The 19,834-nt window shown below is 36.4% G+C and overlaps 2 protein-coding genes and 1 long non-coding RNA gene across 4 annotated transcripts; all 3 read left to right on the forward strand.

Annotated features, from left to right (window-relative positions):
- The first annotated feature begins 3,064 nt into the window (after positions 1-3,064).
- LOC116179335 (trimethyllysine dioxygenase, mitochondrial) lies at positions 3,065-6,582 on the forward strand. Its single transcript, XM_031499112.1, has 8 exons — positions 3,065-3,290; positions 3,340-3,402; positions 3,466-3,556; positions 3,614-3,729; positions 5,468-5,670; positions 5,755-5,930; positions 5,979-6,203; positions 6,252-6,582. The coding sequence occupies exons 1-8, from the start codon at positions 3,236-3,238 to the stop codon at positions 6,523-6,525; spliced, it is 1,203 nt and encodes a 400-aa protein (XP_031354972.1). The 5' UTR covers positions 3,065-3,235; the 3' UTR covers positions 6,526-6,582.
- Positions 6,583-11,021: 4,439 nt separating this feature from the next.
- On the forward strand, positions 11,022-11,628 carry LOC116179726. The gene is made up of 2 exons (XM_031499548.1): positions 11,022-11,179; positions 11,228-11,628. The coding sequence occupies exons 1-2, from the start codon at positions 11,129-11,131 to the stop codon at positions 11,573-11,575; spliced, it is 399 nt and encodes a 132-aa protein (XP_031355408.1). The 5' UTR covers positions 11,022-11,128; the 3' UTR covers positions 11,576-11,628.
- Positions 11,629-13,506: 1,878 nt separating this feature from the next.
- LOC116179784 lies at positions 13,507-18,784 on the forward strand. Of its 2 annotated transcripts, none has more exons than XR_004147037.1 (3): positions 13,507-13,542; positions 13,604-13,881; positions 18,312-18,784. It is a non-coding gene; the product is annotated as an uncharacterized LOC116179784 (long non-coding RNA). The 2 variants fall into 2 exon arrangements; XR_004147038.1 differs by having other exon boundaries at positions 13,523-13,555.
- Positions 18,785-19,834: the final 1,050 nt, after the last annotated feature.

The following is a 19,834-nucleotide window of genomic DNA, read 5'->3' on the forward strand; positions in this document are numbered from 1 at the left end:
ACTATCTCCCTGTGCATTTTTCCCGCACAGAATCAGTAATAACTCCGGAAGGAAGTCACCAATCCAAATAAACTTTTGTCCATTCTGTTTTCTGTGCTGTACTACACCGCATAAGAAAGAAACCACAACGAAAAAGCTTAAACTGGAGCACTAGTAATGGAACAGACGAACAACGCGCGGACAATAGCGTTTCATTTTCCTTTTCAAAAAAAGCGCTAAAAACTATGTATAAACTTTAGACGACGGCGATGAAACAAACGTCACTTGGAACTGGAAAAGAAATCCTATGGCAAAGTTGGCAATTAGACGGTTAGACCATAACACACTGCATGAAATATTTCATTTCCAATTGTTCATATGATTTTCAACCATTTTGGACAGATATATAACTACTGCCTTGTTTCACTCGTTTTATTATCCAGGCTAGTGTCAGCGAGGGATAGCGGCATAAGTTTGCTTGGGTGTTTTTCCTTTCAAGTTTGCACAATCTTCAATGAATGGGCAATCTTGCGCTTTGTATAAGCTGAAATCAATCGAGCCGTCTGTTTTCAATGCGCCCATTTCTCGAAAAATACATTCTCCTAATCTCTGTGAAGGTGGAAACAAACGTATGCATATGCTCTGGTTTCACATCTTGGAAAAGACGCATTTCGAATTCTGTTACACGTATACATCTCGCCATTATGGAGTTATATTGTCTCCAATCCATCTACAAGCAATATAGTTGATCATCCTTACTTAGTATTAAGGGTAGGTACATACGGCATCAGTAAACGCCATGAAGCAGACGAGGATTACAATAAAGAAGGTATTCATTTAACATATGCGAAGTACGATTTAATTCCTGATTTATATGAAAATCGGTGTCCTCAGGTGAATAAAGAACCTCATGCATTGTGCCAATGTGTAGAACCAATTGAATAGTTCCACAATGGATGATTAATTGAATGCAATTGCGTAATCGAACACGTAAAACCCTTTTAGTTAACCAACAATCAACAAATATAAGTATACAAAAAGCTTTTCGTTTTTACGAAGCAAGGGAAAATGGTTTGATGGAATACTCTATTGGCGTGATAATTCGCCGACCCCTTGGTAGGAGGATGGGAAGAAAGATCAGGTTGAGTAGAGGGCGTACGATATACTGTAACGAAGCACCCGTTTTCTGCTTTGAAGTTTACATACTTTCTTGACCGCCCGGTATCTGGAGGCTGGAGGTATCTTTTGCAACAATGGGGGTTAATTAGACATATGAATTTAGAAATATTATTCGCCAAATTAAGTAAGTGTAATTAGCGGTAGCTGATTAAATGAAATATAGGGGTCTCAAAAGAAGCGCTCTTAATTAATTTAGGGCCACAGAATTTTAGCCCGTCCGAATGGCGCACAATTAAGGAAGTTTCAATTTTTGGATGTAGATAACCGAATACAGATATTATTAATAGTATTCGAGGTATGAGCAAAAATCTGAAAAACGAAACCTTTTGCCCGATCACCCCTCACCCTCTGAACTGAACTCTTAGTCTTCACACCCCAAAGACCAACTTGTGTGACGTAATCTTTTCCGGAAATATGACATGTTTCGTTCTGAAACATTCGAACAGACTCGCTAACACTCGAGCAAATCCCTGGTTTCTAGTCTATAACTTCTGATTGAGAAGTCTGATCGAAAAAGTACGAATTGTTTTGGATTCTACGCACCAAAATTAATAAGAAAATGTGTTTTCCCGAGAAATTTTGGTGTAGTCGATTTTTGGTAAAAAAAGGAAAGTTATACAGTGCCTTTTTTTGAGGCCCGCAAAAAAAATTGTCTCGGATCGACCCGGAAAAAAAATTTCTTATAGAATGTGGCCTGTAGAATCCATAATTTCAAACAGTTCCAAGATTGGGCTACTATTTCAAAAGTTACAGCCCTTTGAATTTTCTTTCGAAATTGGTTTCTAGCAGGGGTAAATCTAATTGCGTTTCAGTTGAGTACGACGAAGTAGTAAATAGTTCGCGCTGTTATAAATTGGCTATAATATGTGAGTGCTAAATGATAATTTTAGCTGGTCAAGCTGAAGCAAAAGCCGCTTAACGCTTGGACACTCTGTTTCTCATCTTGAGTCATATCTTTTATTTTTTGTTGACCTTCAATTTTAGCTCCTACTTTAGCTTCCATGGCCTGTTGACCGGCTTCCATCTTAACCTGTACAGTTTCTGTTTTAGCTTCGATCTCTTGTTGATCTGCTTTGTTTCAGCTTATTTGACCAGCTTCTATTGTAGATCCCGTGAGACAGAAAAGAAAATTGGCCCGACAGTACGGTGACCAATAGCGAGGGAAAACTACTCAAAGGAAAAGACCGAGCAAGTTGTACCCCGGTCCAGTTGTTCTCAGTGGAACTTGTTACGGTTAGAAGATGGTCTTCTGAAGAGGATTTTTTTATTTTTTATTTTATTTTGCCTTTATTTTTGAGTGGGCGGGGTTTCAGCCAAGGCTGCTCTACCAACCCAACCCACTATACATTTACAAATATCCATTCCCGAACCCGGATTCGAACCAGGGACCCCTTAGCACCACAGTCCAGCGTTAACTGAACTGCGCCACATGGGCCGGATTCTAGGAAATGATGATGGGATGACCACCAGGGTGCAGCTAGTGATCCCGGAGAGTAAGAAATCTGAAGTACCTACTACCACAAATGCACGATCGTATATGGAGGCCATCTAGGAGTAACGAAAACCCTGGTTAAGGTGTGGTCCAGAAAATGTGTAGTTCGTGCCACAAGCAACGGTCTAGTAGAAAAGAAGAAGGCACCAATGAGGCATAGATCGTATGTGTATCCAGTGTTAGCAGGAACCCCTTTAAATAATAATTTAATAATTTTATCATACCTATACATGTGAATATTTGCTACTAAAAGAACTAACCCAAAAGATGTTTGCAAAATTTGGGGGGGGGGGGGGGTTTCCTCACCATAGGGAAGAATTAAATGTCAACCACTTACTCTTAAATTCTATGATAGGCAATAATCTTCATTTTATGTTTGGTGATTCGTAACGAGATATGATAAGAGCTGTTATTTCATAGCGACAACGAGCAAAGTACACTACATGTGCGACCCTTTGTTTTAAATAGATCACTGGCGCAAATTAAAGATGAATTTAGGAGAAAGTGAGTTTTTTATTAGTGCCCGAAGCACAATTGCAAGGACCATCAAGTGAGGAATCTGTAATTGTTTTTCCTGGTTGGTCCATGATCATGAAAGCTACCAACAACTATAACAATAATACAACACTATCTTCACTATGTATGTAGTTACGCATAACATGATGTGATAAGTTACTGTTACTTCATAGTGAGAACGAGCAAAGTTCATTCCCCAAAACTCACACTTGCCTTGCTTAAAATGGAAAATCTCGGTAAACTGTTTTTTTTTAAATTGGGTAGGTACCGTATTAGGTAATCTCTCCCATATCTTTCAGAAACTGTGCAAGTTGAGGATGAGTGGTTGTACGTCAAATTTGGAGAACATGGGAGAAGGTTCTATTATTTGTGGCTGAGGGATAATTGCAAGTAAGTTAATTTCCCATAAATGTTAAGGTTTCTTTTGTACCTACTTGTACATTTTAGGTGCGAAAAATGTTACAGTACATTTTACAACCAAATTCTCTTTAACATTCTGGACATCCCCTCGGATATCAAACCAATTAGCTGTGAGATCGTCAAGGATAAATTACTTATAATCTGTACGTACTGGTAGTTACAGTAAAGTACAATTTAATCAATTTCACAAGTTACCAAGCTTTAAAAGAGCAAGAAATACTATCATGTTCCTCGCAGATGATTTCGTTGCTGATGCTGTTGCTGTACTTGTAACGATAGCCATTTTTTGTCAAAGTGGATGATTGATACATTCACCTTGGAAAATGTTACCATTTATATTCCTCTAATGCAAACATATTTGCTTTTCTTTGATGTTGTAAAGTTGAAGAAATCAATGTGGGACTATAAGTAAAAGTGGTGATGTTGCATGGAATCATTGAATAAAGAAACTAAAATTCAATGATGGAATCGAATGTGAACGTATATGGACTATCTACAGTGCTATTTATTAAAAAGTAGACATAGAGATTTACGTGTATTGTTTTTCCCTATGTCTACTTTTGAATGACAAAATCACTTCTGAAGGCGCCTTTTTACACGCATTTAGTTAGTACCATCATTTGAAAGATAGTTACCACTAATAAGAGTTGTTATTTAAATGATCTGTGCCGCCATTTTGGAAAACTGGGGCCATCTTGAATTTCTTAAGTGGCCACCGTTTTTATATAAAACAATACTCTTGTAGGAGCATTCATACCAGATTTCATGGTAGTTTCATCATTTGAAAGATACTTACTAGTGATAGTTAATATGTGTCGCCATCTTGGGAAACAGCGGCCATATTAAATTGTTTGTGACCAGCGTTTTTATATAAAACAATGCCCTTATTGGAGCATTGATAGCAAATTTCAGGCTTGTATCATTATCTGAACAATTCGAGTATTTTCTGGCACTACCTGCCCCACTACTTATGAAACTAGGGGAATAGATTTCATTATGGGTGTAGCCGTAGTATTTTTTTGTAGAGCACTGTTTTCTTAATGGATTCCGAATATCGAAAATTTGGATCATATTCAGATATTTTAACTATGTCTATTTGGTTACAACTGAGATCATTCTCTAGCGTAAAAAAGCAAAATCGGCATATTTGACGAGTACATAGAATTTAATTTATTACCATAACTCTATTTTGGTTCGTAGAGTGGAAACAAAAGAAACAGAATAAACGATTAAAGATATCCGTCTGCATTAATAACTTGCCAATTTGTAGGCGTTAATTAGTTAAAAAAATTAAGATGGGGATATGATATTTTTTGGATTCATTCGGTTTTGGGCAACGAGATAGTTGGTGCGTGGGTCAAGAGCATTAAACGCTGTGTTTAAGCTGCGAATGCATTAACCGACAGTCCAAAATAAAATTTAAATTCGGGCATAAAGGAACCCAGTACCGCTTGGGGGTATTTTGGGTTTCATCAGAACAAAATAGTAATAAACACGAGTTCCATTAGTTATAGTTAAAAGAGGAAAAAACTTTAAAGGACTAAGGGCTAAGCCACGTAAAAACAATATGGATTGTCGCGAGATTAAGAGGAAGTAATAAATCGTTAACGTCGACTACGTATGGAGATGAAACGAACCGTAGTCGGTTAAGGACAAACCAATTAAGCGTACTCGTACATTTTATCTACCATAAATAGCTAGGACCGCGAAAAAATAATTCAATATAGTGGTGTGTTGCCCGTGACCAAAGAAGGGTCGCACTCTGTCGTCGTACTCGTAAAATTATTACTGTAGTCGCAGTAGTTTCGAAACATTCCCCTAAAAAGCAAAAACGATCACATACCACTACGTTTTCATCGACTACTATAAATACATTTTTAGGGATGGACAAGCACAAGACCGAATATGAAATGAAATGGTTAGAAAGTATTACGTTTCCTCTTAAACATGCTTTAAAAACGATTTTGTGGGACAGGAAAGTAGTTCCGAAGAAGATCCCCCTTGAATTCTATTTGAACGACAAGGATGGTCTCAAGTCCCTAATCAGTGCTGTAACAACATATGGATTTGGTATTGTCACAGGGGTAAGATCAAAATAATGGAATGTAATAGTTTACATAGAAAATTCTGAGCTTTTGGTTCAACTGCTTATTTTCCCAATATTTTAGGTTCAAAATACATTAGAGGCGACTGAAAGTGTAGTGAGACATCTAGCATCCGTCCAGAAAACCTACTTTGGAGAAATGTGGAAAGTTACCACCGATAGTTCGTGCAACGATACATCTACAACGAACGTTGCATTACTGCCACACAACGATAATACATATTGGAGTAACGCGGCAGGGTAAATAATGAAATAGCTCCAATAACAGTACACCAAACTCGCCGTTAGCTTGCAGGTTTTCCATTTACTGAATCGCAATGGTGAAGGTGGGCATACGATTCTGGTCGACGGTTTTAACATCGCCGAGAAAGTACGGAAGAGAAACGTCGACTCCTTCAACTTGCTGTGCAATTCGGCGATCGAATCCCATTTTATCGATAAAGATCAGCATTACTTTTGCACAGATCCCGTGATCAAACTCCACAGCGCCACGAAGCAGCTTCATCAAATTCGGTAACGTGCCGAGTGTCAAGGTGACCGTACCGAATATTATACTTTCAGATTTAACGTTTATGACCGATCACCACTGGTGTCGCTGCCGGAAGGGGACATTCCCAGGTACTATGAAGCTTATAAGTTATTCGCGAGCGAGGCGTTCGATCGCGAAAATCAATACGAAATTCAATTGGAACCAGGCGATGTCATCTTCATTGATAATTGGAGGGTGTTACACGGCCGTAGGGAATTTATGGGCACAAGGGAGCTCGGGGGATGCTATGTGTCCAGAGATGACTACCTAAGTCGTGTTAAGCAGTTCTATCCAACGATCAATTAAATTTTACTAAAACTACCTTATTTTACAATGATTAAACGGAGCTCCATTTCTCCGAAACACTTCTCTCTCTCTCAAATTAAAAGGAAAAGACTAATAAATTAAACTGACCCGTCAATTATGGCTAACAATCAAACTTGGATCTTAGTACCTTTACCAATTAAGTTCGGTGGTCTCGGAAACCGAGTCGAAGCGAATATTTTGAACACGAAGTGTTGGAAGAGGGTACACATAAAGGATAGGTGGAACGTCAGGACGAGACATCTACTGGGGATGTCAAAACTTTCAGTCCAACGATCTGTAAAACGGAGTATCGAATGAGGGTACTCTCAAAGAACGGAAAGATCGCCTAAACAAGACACATCTACTGGCGATGTAAAAACTTAATTGTGAATATCTTGTTGGAGAAAGGTACTTACAAAGGGAAAATGCAATATTGCGGAGAATCTCTCTAAGGACTTGATTTATCTTTACATTTTGAATGTATACCAGGCAATCTTAAAATATGTATGTGTAAAGACCCCCTCCCCACTAATCATTTATCAAGAAATATATAGCATGCTACTACCATACAATGCTACTACCTTACAACCCAACCATTTACTAAGCTAATTCGGTTTTAAAAAATGTGTTTTGTAGAGTTGTGCACAATTCATACTTGTTTATTTAATATTAAGCAAGTAATGCGTCACGAATCATAAAGCAAAATTTAGAATTCACGATGCAAACACACAAATGGCGTACGTAAATTTTTATATGTACTTTTTATATTAGCATAACAGCAGTACCTTTTTACTAATATTCTTTATTTGACCATTAACAAAGAAGGGGCACACTTTTTTTGGGACGAATGGCGTATACGTATTTGTATGCTTTACATAACTCTATACGATTTATTCAAAACATTATTGGTACAATTTCGGATGGCCAATTTCGAGCAATAAATGATGATTACTATCGTGTTTACTGGATAGTAGATCTTCTCGTATTTTATAACACAATGAAGTTCCAAAATGAATGAGATTATTTTACTCTCCGCATCTCCGCTCCGTTGTAGCATCTAAAGTATTAGTCCTATCAAAACATTTTTGTTAAGTAGTCCATATTGTATAGAATTTAATGAAGAGTTCAAAAAACGCCCAAATTTTACAATTTTTATATGACAAATTCCAAAATCAGTTTTGGAATATCGTAAAAAAATGTTAAAACTTTCACGGCCTCTTTGATGTGGTCCGATCCTCATCGTGCTCTACCCCCCATCATCTTTTAGGTCATCTTCCATCTCCTTCATCAATTCGTTGCTGAGGTCGTCCTTTTCTTCCTCCAATGAATGAATAGTTCTTCCCCAACAGGAGCCTTTACAATTCAGGCAGATTGTCGAACAATTTAGTCCAGGGAATAAAGACTTTGAATTTCTTTTGCATGTTATAGACAGTGAGCTGGTGGTTAAGAATCTAAGTTTTCGACCTCCTACCCCTTGTGCTTCCCCCGTACCACCCACAAACCCCCCGAAATTTGGTTAGTTTCTTAGTTTTTCAGTCATATCTTTTAATGGTACACTTAAGAAAAGAATCACAGATTGTAGAACATAAAATTGTACATAACTTTATTATGTACTACTTTTTTGTAAAGTATTTATTAAAAAAGCTACAGAGCTTCAAAGTTGCATATATTTTGAAGAATTCTAAAATTTCTATTAGATATTTTAACGAAATTTTGTACCTTATGTCTATAATTAAGAGTCGTATGAGAAAATATCTTGAATTTATCGTGTGATAAATCCCTCCACTTTGCACCCCTACCAAAGGGGATGCATAATGATTCAACTTTCAACATCCTACTGGTGATATTTGAATCACTGTGATATTGAAGAGCTGTCTAATATACGTTTGATATAAAAAATTGCCTCACTTCAGTTTCCCCCCCTCCTCCACTCTTGTCCCAGTTTAACCCCCCCCCTCCACTGAAATTAATGATTGTTAAATCATCTGCTCGATCGCACTTAGGTAATGGCATTTCCGAATGCAAATTTCAAATTAAATATAAAATAATGACTTGTAAATTATGTTCGAAAAGGATACAATCTTAAATAATTGTACAATATCACAACTAAATACGGGATTGAAATAATCATCCCTTAGGATAGAAGGGGTTAAATTAAAATAAGATGATTTCATATTTGATTATTGTGTTCGAAAGTGCCATAATCACGCAGTGATTCAAATACCTACCACTATTAATAAGAGGTTGAATGGCTATCCATCCCCTTTGATAAGGGTGCAGGATGCGGAAATTAATAGCATCACAATTTTCTATTCGATATATTTTCTCACGTGACTCTTAATTATGGAGATAAAGCATAAAATTTCGCTAAAATGCATAGAATGGTTCAAAATACAGGGTGTCTTAGAACAACATGGCTATCTCTGTTATTATTATACTTACAGATTCCGTTATAAATTGACAAAGTATTGACATCAACTTCCTAATTTTAAATGGGCGCTATATTGGATTTTTACGTCACTCGATAGATAAAAAAATTGCAAAACCAGTAAACACAGTATTTCATTTGGTAATCAATCTTGCATTTTTGCCTCGAAGTTTACAATGTATTTCTTATGGCAATAATTCCATGGCCGTGTCGATTGTGCCTATGCGAGACAATAAACAAACGAATTTGGTTTCAATCACAACCAGCCATGGAATTATTGACATAAGAAACACATTGTAAACTTCCAGGCAAAAATGCAAGGTTGATTCCCAAATGAAATACCAAGTGTTTAGTATCACTGGTTTTGTAATTTTTTTGTCTATCGAGTGACGTAAAAATCCAATATGGCATCCATTTAAAATAAGGAAGTTGATGTCAATATCTCGAAAACCGCCAATTTTTTTTTCTAGACCCTTTGAATTTATCCCATCGAATCTTATATTTGAAACTTTTTTCGATAACTCTCTTTGTTTCTAAAAAAATTAAATTTTTTAAAATGGCGATTTTCACGTTTTTCCAATTATGTACGAAACGAATTATTTTTTTCAAAATATCGCATCGGAATATCCATCAGTATCAAAAACTACACAACTTTGCCAATTTAACCGAATCTGTAACTATAGTAGTAACAATAGCCAGGTTATCCTACTCAATTTAAGGCACCCTGTATAGGTAAGCATCTTTGAAGCTCTATATCTATTTAAATAATAATTTCCCAAAAAAGAAGTAAATATCAAATTTGTCTAAAATTGCAGTTAATAATTTCTAATATTAGTTTTTTTTAAAGCGGTCTTCTAGAAAGATATGATTGAGAAAGTAAGAAACCAACCAACAGATATTCAATATTTGAATGGGCACCTCCCCTTTTGTGAAGGAAGAGTTTGACATTTTTAGTAATGTACATTTATTGCAGTGAAAATAAAGAAGTATTTCCATAACGTAGTCCTTGTCAGAGATTAGCACCTGGAGGTAAGCAAACATCTATTAACAGTGTGCTGAAGACCGCCGGTTTGGTTTACCCCCACAAAAGTGATCACGTTGGAATCGAACGAAGGAACTGCACGAAATATAATGGGTGCCGCGAAAAGAGTTGTGCATAAATTATTTATTGTTTGAATCTGAGAGGGGCCGTAAAAGTAAGGAGCGCATAAAGGAGGTTTCGGGATTTTTTTTGAGGAAAATCTGATGAATATATTGACTATTTCTTAATGATCTATTGATAATGATTGTATAAACTCACTAAAAATGTGATTCAAAATCATTGGGGATCAAATGTTTAAACTGAAATGAATTTGGACACAAAGCAAGCGAGTGTAAACAAAAGAAGAAAAACGGTGTACATGTGTGTAACTCGAAAAATGTTAAAATATTAGATTTAACGAAGAGAAAGACGTTTACTTACTACAAATATTTATTCATCTACGGTAAAACAACGGAAGGTTTTATCGATCTCGGAAGTGACCATGAAACAAACCAACTGAAGTACCTACCAAGTAAAGTTGTGCCGATTGAGAAGACAAGAACGATGCTATTTGTAATCGCGAGTAGGGTATATCTACGGACGTGGTTGAAATGAAGATTGAGTTAACAAGTAGAGAGGTTATTAAATATAGACCGTATCGTGCGCCGTATTCGGCCCATGGTGGAATAAATAGAACGTTAGATGAACTTTTAAATGCGGGAATGATACAGGAATCGAATTCTGCGTACGCAAGTCCCGTTGTGTTAGTTGCTAAAAAGGAAATTTTGCCCATTTCAAGCACTGGGTAGGTTGTTTCCACATGGCTAGATCAAAACCAGACTGCTTTACTGACTAATAGCAAAAATTCAGGGGTTTAAGTGTATTTTTTGTTCCACTAGCGACGTTTTGCTAATTTTCTGTGATGCAAGACGTTTTTGTAATCGTTAACAATGGACGGGAACATATTTTTTGGAAATATGATGTACCTTACGTAACGTGCAATTGCTTCAATACACTATTGGTACGAATTAAGGTGGCCATTCAAATCGTTTTTCACGTTCTGTTACAATGTTGCTTATTAGATTGCTCCGTCGAGCATAAATTTCTCTTCGTATATATATAACACCAGCAAATGTGTAAGAGCACTCATCAAAATGAAGGCTTTTATTGTACTCTCCGCTTGCTTCGTCGGGTTTGCTGCCTCGGTATGTTTGAAATACTTAAACAATATTTTATTAATCAATTGCTTTTAGCAAGGCGCTACTAAGTACATGACAACGTTCATGGCATGCATGGATGACTTAGGTATCGATAGATCGACTTTGACCGAAGCCATGAAAAACAACCCACTTGACCAACCAAAACTGCATGAATTGAGTGAATGCGTTTTCAAGAAGATTGGTGCCTTAAACGACGACGGCACATTTGATTTTACGGAATGTAAGGCGCAATGTGAAGCGGAGCATAATATGGATTGCTCATTTCTCACAAAGTGTCTAAACTTTAAAGGAGCAAATGAAAGTCAAAGATTGGTCGGCGTCTTTTTATGCGGGACCAAAAGTTATGCTGATTTATTGGCCAAACAGCAGCGAGATGGTTAGTGTGCCGCAATTTATTTTTCAGTCTGCTTTAAATAAAGATTGTTAAACATTGACTTGTTGACTCATTGTACGCGTGTCTTGCCCGCACTTTTGATTTTATATAGATCCTAGTTAAATGCGCTAAAAAACACGAGGAAGATATACACTTTTTAGTTCATTTTTGCAAATTTATTTGTAAAAAGGTAGCTTTTAATCTCTTTGGCCGGCTGGCAGCAAATGTGAGCCCTTATAAGAACACTTGTAGAAAGACAAGGAGTGTGCGTGTACCTATAGGGGCCATGTAATTAACAACTTTAGGGACGGGGCTACATGATGTGGGGCGACATCCGAGCGTGCTATACTACCGTGGTGATTTTTGTGCCCAAGTTTCTTAGAGCTCGAATCGAGATCTCTCTTTCTCGTACCGCCAATAGAAGCTGCAGCTATGAGAACTGCCCCCAAAAATTGAGTACTATGTGATTGTGATTGCCCCCGACAGGCGACAAGATCTTACTGATGGTAGAGTCAAAACTGAAAACGCGAGGACTTTGATAATATAGTGATAGTATAGATAAGTAAATATAGAAAATAAAAATACACGTAAAAACGCCACCAATAGACGACGACTGTTGTTAAAACCATGTTTGCCTATGCCTTAAGTAAAAAACACTAACAAATTAAACGGACCACAGTTATTCTGGTCACATGATATGTATACCGTTTCGTACGAATAGTAGGCTCGCCTCGAGTTATTAACGATAAACGTGACCGAGACAAAAATGCAGTGAAAACAAAAGATGCTGATTTACTATTGGTTTAAGGGGGACGCCGGCCGCAGAAATTTCGTTGGTTCCGTTTTGTCTTCATATAAATAGCGAAGCGCAAAGAAAAAAGAAGACCGGTAGCGATTGAAATGGCTGCAAAAGCAGGATTAGTAAAAAAAATAATTAGTGGCCGCGTGAGTACAGAGTGCAATTACGTTGTAAAACGCGCAGTTTTTCGATGTTCAAGTTATAAATAATACGCTGCGTTGAAATTAATCGGATAACAAATGGCGTATTAGTTTATAGAAAAGGAATAATCGTTTAATTGCGAAGATTTGAGTGAAGAAATTAAATTATGCGTTTACCATACCAACGGTCTAATAAAAGAAGGTTGACGCGTTGGCAAACCAAAGCGCGGATAAAACCGCAATAACCGTGTTGATTATTATTTGTTATTTAATTATTATTTTGTATATTATTTATTTACCTCTCTTGTTCTGGGCCCTCAACATGCTTTCGTCCAATTACAGAGTGACCCGCATAATGGTTTTTAGAGGTGCCTCTGCAGAAGGGCTTAAGTTGTTCTATACTATACTCTGGTATTTACCTGACGAACTAGGAAAACTGCAGGAAAGCCTAGTTCGGAGTAGTCGACAGAATGCTCGAAACTGGTCTAAAGAAATTCCCATCTCTGTCACACCCCCCCACCTCCGGATTTATAACCCAACGCTCGACCATTGAATCACAAAGTCAGTTTTGAGCTCTGTATAAACAAACGAGAATTTATTCAACCTGAGACGAGACGCATTCGTTCAAGTCTCGAAAAGGAGCTGTTTCCTTCCCCCAATATTCAGATTGACCAGCCCCTATGAATAATCGCCCCATTAAGCGACCGTACTAAGAGTAAAATTGTAATTCAGTTTCAAGTGTACCTACTTCAAAGGCGTTAATTGTCTTTTTTGATGTTTTGCTATTTTTCTGTGATGCAAGACGTTTTTGTACTCGTTAACAAAGGATGGGAACACTTTTTTTGGAAATATGATGTATATTTACATTACACAACGTGCAATTGCTTCAATATACTATTGGTACCAATTAAGGTGGCCATTCAAATCGTTTTTTTTCGGTCGAGCAACAATAGGTAATATAACACTAACAAATGTGTAAAAACACTCATTAAAATGAAGGCTTTTATTGTACTCTACGCTTGCTTCATCTGCATCGGTATGTAACCACAGTATGAAACACGTAAACAGTAAGTAATTTATTAATCATTTGCTTGCAGCAAGATGTTTATGAATACATGCGGACGTTCACCAAATGCATGAGCAATTTAGGTTTTAATAGATCGGCGTTCATCGAAGCTATGGAAACACACCCACTTGACCATCCAAAATTGCACACATTTAGTCAATGCGTTTTGAAGGGGATCGGTGCCTTAAAAGAAGATGGGACACTTGATTTTACGGAATGTAAAGCAAAATGTGAGAAGGAGCATAGTATGGATTGCTCATTCATACAGAATGTGAAAAGTTTGAAGGAGATAATGACCACCAAACACAGGTCGGTATATTTTTATGCGAAACAGAAAATTATACCAAACTATTTCGGAAAATCAAGCAAGCACAAAGTTAGTTCGTGTGCCGCACTTTATTTTTGTCTGTTTTAAATAAATATAGTTAAACATTGACTTCTTGGCTCACTGTACGCGTAAGTCTAAAGGGTAAAGTATAGGCATTTTTACCCACTTGGATGCCTTCCCGCTTTTTGCTCACATTTTTGATTTTGTATAGATTCTAATTAAATGATATTAAAAAAACGAGGAAAACATACACTCTCATTGTTTAAAAGGCGCTAAAAATCTTCTTGCAAAAAAAACGCTTTGAGAAGAGGAGTCTAGGTAGTACCTACAAGTTTTGGATAAGGGCTTTGGGTACGCCTTGGGGTATACAGTCTGTTCAACAAAAAGGACCCAGGTTATAGTGCTTTTAATTATGATTTTACGAAAAATGTTCCGATATATATCCGATCGAATATTAAAGTTTTGTTTTTCTTTGTAAGATAGTCAGTTCTGTCAGTTATAAAGTTTTGTAGTACAGTGTGTGTTAACGTAACACGAAGAAAAGTGAATTTTAGTCGAGTTAAACAGTAGCGTTTACAAAGAAGTTTAGTCGGACTGCTGTGGTTATTAAGCGTTTGTGGCATAAGAGACTGTCTGCAAGTACAAATTAAAAGAAATTTTTTCACCCACAAAAGGCCAACGAAGTCGGTGTCGTCTAAATCGTGTTATAAGTAAAGTCAAAGAAGTTTAGAAGCATCGTCAGTTAGCGTTTGTGTTATGTGTTAGTGCGTCTGTTTGTTCAAAAGTGCAATTATGACCGAATGATAAGGATTATTAACTAATTTAATTTTATCTGTTCTATTGACCACTTGTTTCGTGGTGTGCTTTATCTGGCCCTGAAGACCATTTCTTTCAGCTTATTTGATTGATTGACATTGAATAAATTTTGATTCATCTTCCTCTTAACTTCCCTATACTTCCCCGTACTTCCCTTTACTTCCTCATACTTCTCCTTACTTCCCAGTACTTCCCCCAAACTTCCCTTGTACTTTCCCGAAATTCCACCGTAAGTAGACATTGATATAGACTTTAGATTTGCTTTTTCAATGTTATACGTAGTAACAGTTATAAACAACGTGTCCACGAAAATGCATTGTATGCGAAATGCGAATGGATGTGAAATGAATACTATACATGAGATGAAAAATTACATAAGTGTTAATCATTACTTATTTTCACACATACCTATTTAATATTTACCTTTGTATTTACATGAGGTTTGAAAGAATTTTTAATATGAAAGAAAATAAGACATAAATAATTGTCCTGCCAGCATTTATTGCTAAATTTTATAATAACACATATACGGATCAATAATAATATTCATAGATGGATATTTAATAATACTAATTTATCAGTAATCACGCAAACCGTTACCTCAAAGTATTCAGACTCCCATTAATAATTGAAATCGGAAAATGTGCATCCTAACATAGTTTTCCATGATCCATCGAAAGAAAATGTTATCATCATTGTGTGACTTCCAGTTTTACCGGATGTGGATAGCAACTTTCTTATTTTAAATAGAACACCCTATATTGTATTTCCGGCATCTACATGAAGATCTACGTCGTTTGATACCACATTTCCCTACACCCAGCATCAAAGGTTTTCAAGCTATTCAAGATTTTTCAAAATTTCTGTTTAAGTCATTATAAGGTTAGGGGTTGATATTATTGATATTTTATGTGATTCTATGTAATAGTACATTATATACCAAGGTAGAGAAGTCTAGTATTATTGCCTAAGTACGAAGATTACACCCTGAGGCGCTTGCGCCGAGGGATGTAAGGTGCGTAGTAGACTTCTCTATCGTAGTGTCATTGAGTAGGATAACATGGCTATCTTTGTTATTATTATACTTACAAATTCGGTTAAATTGGCAAAGTTTACGTGTAGACTTTGATGTTGATGCAGATTCCGATGCCATATTTTGAAAAAAATAATTCGTTTCGTAGATAATTGGAAAAATGTGAAAATCGCCATGTTCAAAGTAACAAAAAGAGCTATCGAAAAAAGTTTCAAATAAAGTTGCAAGATTCGATCGGTTAATTCAACGGATATTCAATAGAATTTTTTTTCAAAATGGCGGTTATCGAGATATTTCCTTGTTTTGAATGGACGCCATATTGGATTTTTAAGTCACTCCATAGAGAAAAAATTACAAAACCAGTGATACTAAACACTTAGTATTTCATTTGGGAATCAACCTTGCATTTTTGCCTCGAAGTTTAAAATGTATTTCTTATGGCAATAATTCCATGGCCGATTGTGATTGAAACTAAATTCGTTCGTTAGTTGTCTCGCTCACTGGTTTTGTATTTTTGTTTCTATCGAGCGATGTAAAAGTCAAATATGGCGTCCATTTAAGGTAAGGAAGTTGATGTCAATATCTGGAAATCCGCCATTTTGAAATTTTTTTTCTACGCCCATTGAATTTATCCCATCGAATCTTGCACCTTTTATTTGAAACTTTTTTCGATAGCTCTGTTACTCAAATATTAGAATTTTTTTTAAATGGCGATTTCTCATTTTTTATCAATTACCTACGAAACGATTTATTTTTTCAAAATCTCGCATCGGAATATCCATTAGCATCAAAAACTATACAACTTTTCCAATTTAACCAAATCTGTAAGTATAATAATAACAAAGATGGCCATGTTAGGTATCTACTCAATTTAAGACATGCTGTATACTACTTTTTTCACTACTACTAACGGGCGATCAAAAATGAGTTACTGTCGAGTCGCCTTTGGAAATTCAAGTTAAGTACGATTTACCATGTAAACAAAAACTCCAAAGGTGACTCGACAGCAAATCATTTTTGATCGCATAGTACTTGAAGTCCTCTAAATTAACAGATCTATATTGTTAAAAAAGTGAACGGTTGAACAGAATTTTTGGTTTATTAATTTAACATGTCAATTAAGTGGGTGGAAGCAACAGTCAAGAAGGCCGAATTTTGTTCTGTTATTGAGATATTTTCAAAGAGTAATTTCGTTCGAATTGTTTCAAGATGTGATAATTTTAAGTATGTAATTTCTCTGAAACTGACGGATAGTGGCAATTATTCATTTTAGAGAACTTATCGGAACGTTTATTGAGGGAAATTTCGGGTTGTGGTTTCTAAAAGTGACAGCGTGACAGTTCTCATTATTGACTACTGGTTAATAATGACCACATTATTAACTACTTTGAACAACTGGCGAGAAACCCTGCTCTACAAGTGGAAAAAAGGTTAATAATCATGTTATCAGACGCTAGTAGTGAAAAAATAGGTTTTGATTTTAGGTATCTATATAGATAATCCCAATCATAGGTGTTGACTTTTTTGGAACGAAGCGGGATTTATGCACTCAGAAATAGCTGCCTTATTACTTTTCAAGTATTTACCTCTCAGATTTTACCTCTCCGATCACCTTCTGTCACATTTCGCATCTTATGAACAAATGAATACTTCCTCTTTACTTCCCATATACTTCCCCGTACTTCCTTGGACTTCCAGTACTTCTCCGAACTTTCCTGTACTTCCTCATAACTTCCTACATTCTGTACAATTACTTCCCCTGGTGTTTACCCCCTGCATGGCTGTCTCTCTATTCTCCTCACTCTCAAGGTACACCTACATTTGCTTCTGCACTTTTTACTGGTGGAAACTTCCACTAGGAACGGTCTTAATTGTCCATTTTCCAATTGCTGATAGTGTTTCTGTCCCTGCTGAACTTGATGCCCTATAGTGCCTTCAACTCTTCAAAGTCCACGAAGTACTCCATATTGTTTGTAACATGCTTCGTTGCATGATTGTCAATCCATGAAGTTATATTTGCTTTTCCACAATTATGCTTCTGATGCTTCTTGCGGTTTTCTTGGTCTGCCATCTTCCTTCCACTTCTTGCATTTTCTCAGCCAATGACCTGGCTGTTTGCAATAGTTGCACTTACTGTTTTGTAACTTTTTTAAATCTTCTTTTGCAACTCTGCTGCAAATGCTTTTAGTGAAAATTTGAAGTCTCTAGCTATTGTAATCGCTGAAATCTCAGCCGGACAGCCAGCCAGCCAGCCATAACGAACATAATAGCGTACTTTTTTCCAAAAATGCGCTAAAATGGTGCGTTTGTGTGCGTTCGCTTACCTCTGGTAAGATTACATTTAATGATATTTAACAACCAGGTGACTAGTAAATGCCTTATTATAATAATTTCTGTTCCGTGAAGCATGAACCTCTTTTTGTATATATTTAGGCTACAGATACTAACCTTATTTAGCAAAATGAGTGCTATTATTATTATCTTCGTTTGCTTCATCAGACTCACTTTATCTGTATACATACACCTACTCAGCGGCAAAAGTAATTCCATTCGTTTTTCTAGCAAGACCCTAACGAATTCTCGAAGGCGAAGAAAGGATGTACGCGGATTACAGGGGTGGACGAAAAGTTTCTGGATAAGGTGTCATTAAAACAAGCGTTTAAGTACCCGAAAATGCACCAGTTCACTGAATGTGTTTTGAAAGCGATTGGTGGTTTGAAAGAAGACGGTACACTAGACTTTGACACATGTCAAGAGAATTGTGACGAATCGGGTAAAATAGAATGTTCATTCATTGAGGACTGTGGAAAGAGAAGGGAAGATACAAACCAAAACACATATGTTAGCATCTTTTGGTGTTTGGATCAATGTTTCTATCTGTATGTTAATAAAGTACGTATGTGATAAACATTTAAACAAATATGTAGTACATAGCTTAATCTGTTCATCCCATCAACTCCAACTTTGGAATGCATGCCTTACTGTAACTTTTCTTTTATAACAACAACAACACAATTTGAATAAAGTACTGACATTATAAAGTTATTTGTATACAGGGTGGCAATTTGAAAACTTACCACCCCCCATGTCTTAGTAAATAAACGAGATATTTAAAAAAATCAAAATCACAATGATATAGTTGGCCACGCACCCCCTCCAACCCCCTGCGCCCCAGCCACCCCAACTTTTAAATCTTAAATAGTGACCCCCCATGTGTGATACGTCGTTGGAAAACTCTGAAAAAATGCTTTCCAACCATACCAAATAGCATTACATTTAGGTTAGTAATTATCGTGCAAATCAAAAAATAAACTAATATGATACATTTTCTAAAGTTGGCTTTTATTTCAATAAATAATGTTCAAAATGGTTTCCGTTATTGGTAAGACAGTAGTACAATCTATTCTCAAACTCTTGTCGAACCTTTTCAAAGGTTGGTTTTGCAATATTTCGACATTCTTGAATTATTCTCTGTCACATTGGACTTTCTTCTTGCATTTGCAAAGTTTCAAGCATCTGAAGCAATTATTTTTCTCAATCACTATTTTCTGCTTATAAAAATGTAGATATTCTTCCCCAACACATTTGATAACAATCCGGGAGCTGTGGGAGCTTAATCTTCTTGAATGTTGCTTATTATATACTGGCGTTCTCCCCTCCTACCATTACATTTCAATTGTTATTGTGGCGATGTAGTTGACTAAAACCCTTCCTTCACATTCAAGGGAAATATGCATTCAATTCTTTACGTCTCCATCCACCTAGATACCTACGGCCTAAATTGAGATCAACCTATTACATGCTCAATGGTTTAATATAAATATAGATGTACGTACTAGGTATATATATTTACATAACCAAAGCTTATAAATGGAAATCGGCCGTGACCCCGACCATTTAAATCATTATTTCGATTGGGTATTCAATACCAAAATTACTCGTTCAACAATTTTCGTTATTAGAAGGCTCTGTGGAGCATACCTAACCAGCAACGGCACATTTCACAACATGATCACATTTGTTATAGTCATTGCTTGTCTTCTCAGTCTTACTCGATCGGTAAGTATAGCAACACAATATCAAAG

This window comes from Photinus pyralis, unplaced genomic scaffold (assembly GCF_008802855.1).
Source record: "Photinus pyralis isolate 1611_PpyrPB1 unplaced genomic scaffold, Ppyr1.3 Ppyr1.4_LG8, whole genome shotgun sequence".
Lineage (NCBI taxonomy): Eukaryota > Metazoa > Arthropoda > Insecta > Coleoptera > Lampyridae > Photinus > Photinus pyralis.

What these genes read in the sequence shown, in the direction of transcription:
- LOC116179335 (XM_031499112.1), top strand. Translation starts at nt 3,236, where the DNA reads ATGATCATGAAAGCTACCAACAACTATAACAATAATACAACACTATCT. An exon ending in TGGCTGAGGGATAATTGCAA is followed by an intron (nt 3,557 to 3,613) that starts GTAAGTTAATTT and finishes TGTACATTTTAG; the next exon opens with GTGCGAAAAATGTTACAGTA. An exon ending in AAGCAGCTTCATCAAATTCG is followed by an intron (nt 6,204 to 6,251) that starts GTAACGTGCCGA and finishes TTATACTTTCAG; the next exon opens with ATTTAACGTTTATGACCGAT.
- LOC116179726 (XM_031499548.1), top strand. Translation starts at nt 11,129, where the DNA reads ATGAAGGCTTTTATTGTACTCTCCGCTTGCTTCGTCGGGTTTGCTGCC. An exon ending in TCGTCGGGTTTGCTGCCTCG is followed by an intron (nt 11,180 to 11,227) that starts GTATGTTTGAAA and finishes AATTGCTTTTAG; the next exon opens with CAAGGCGCTACTAAGTACAT.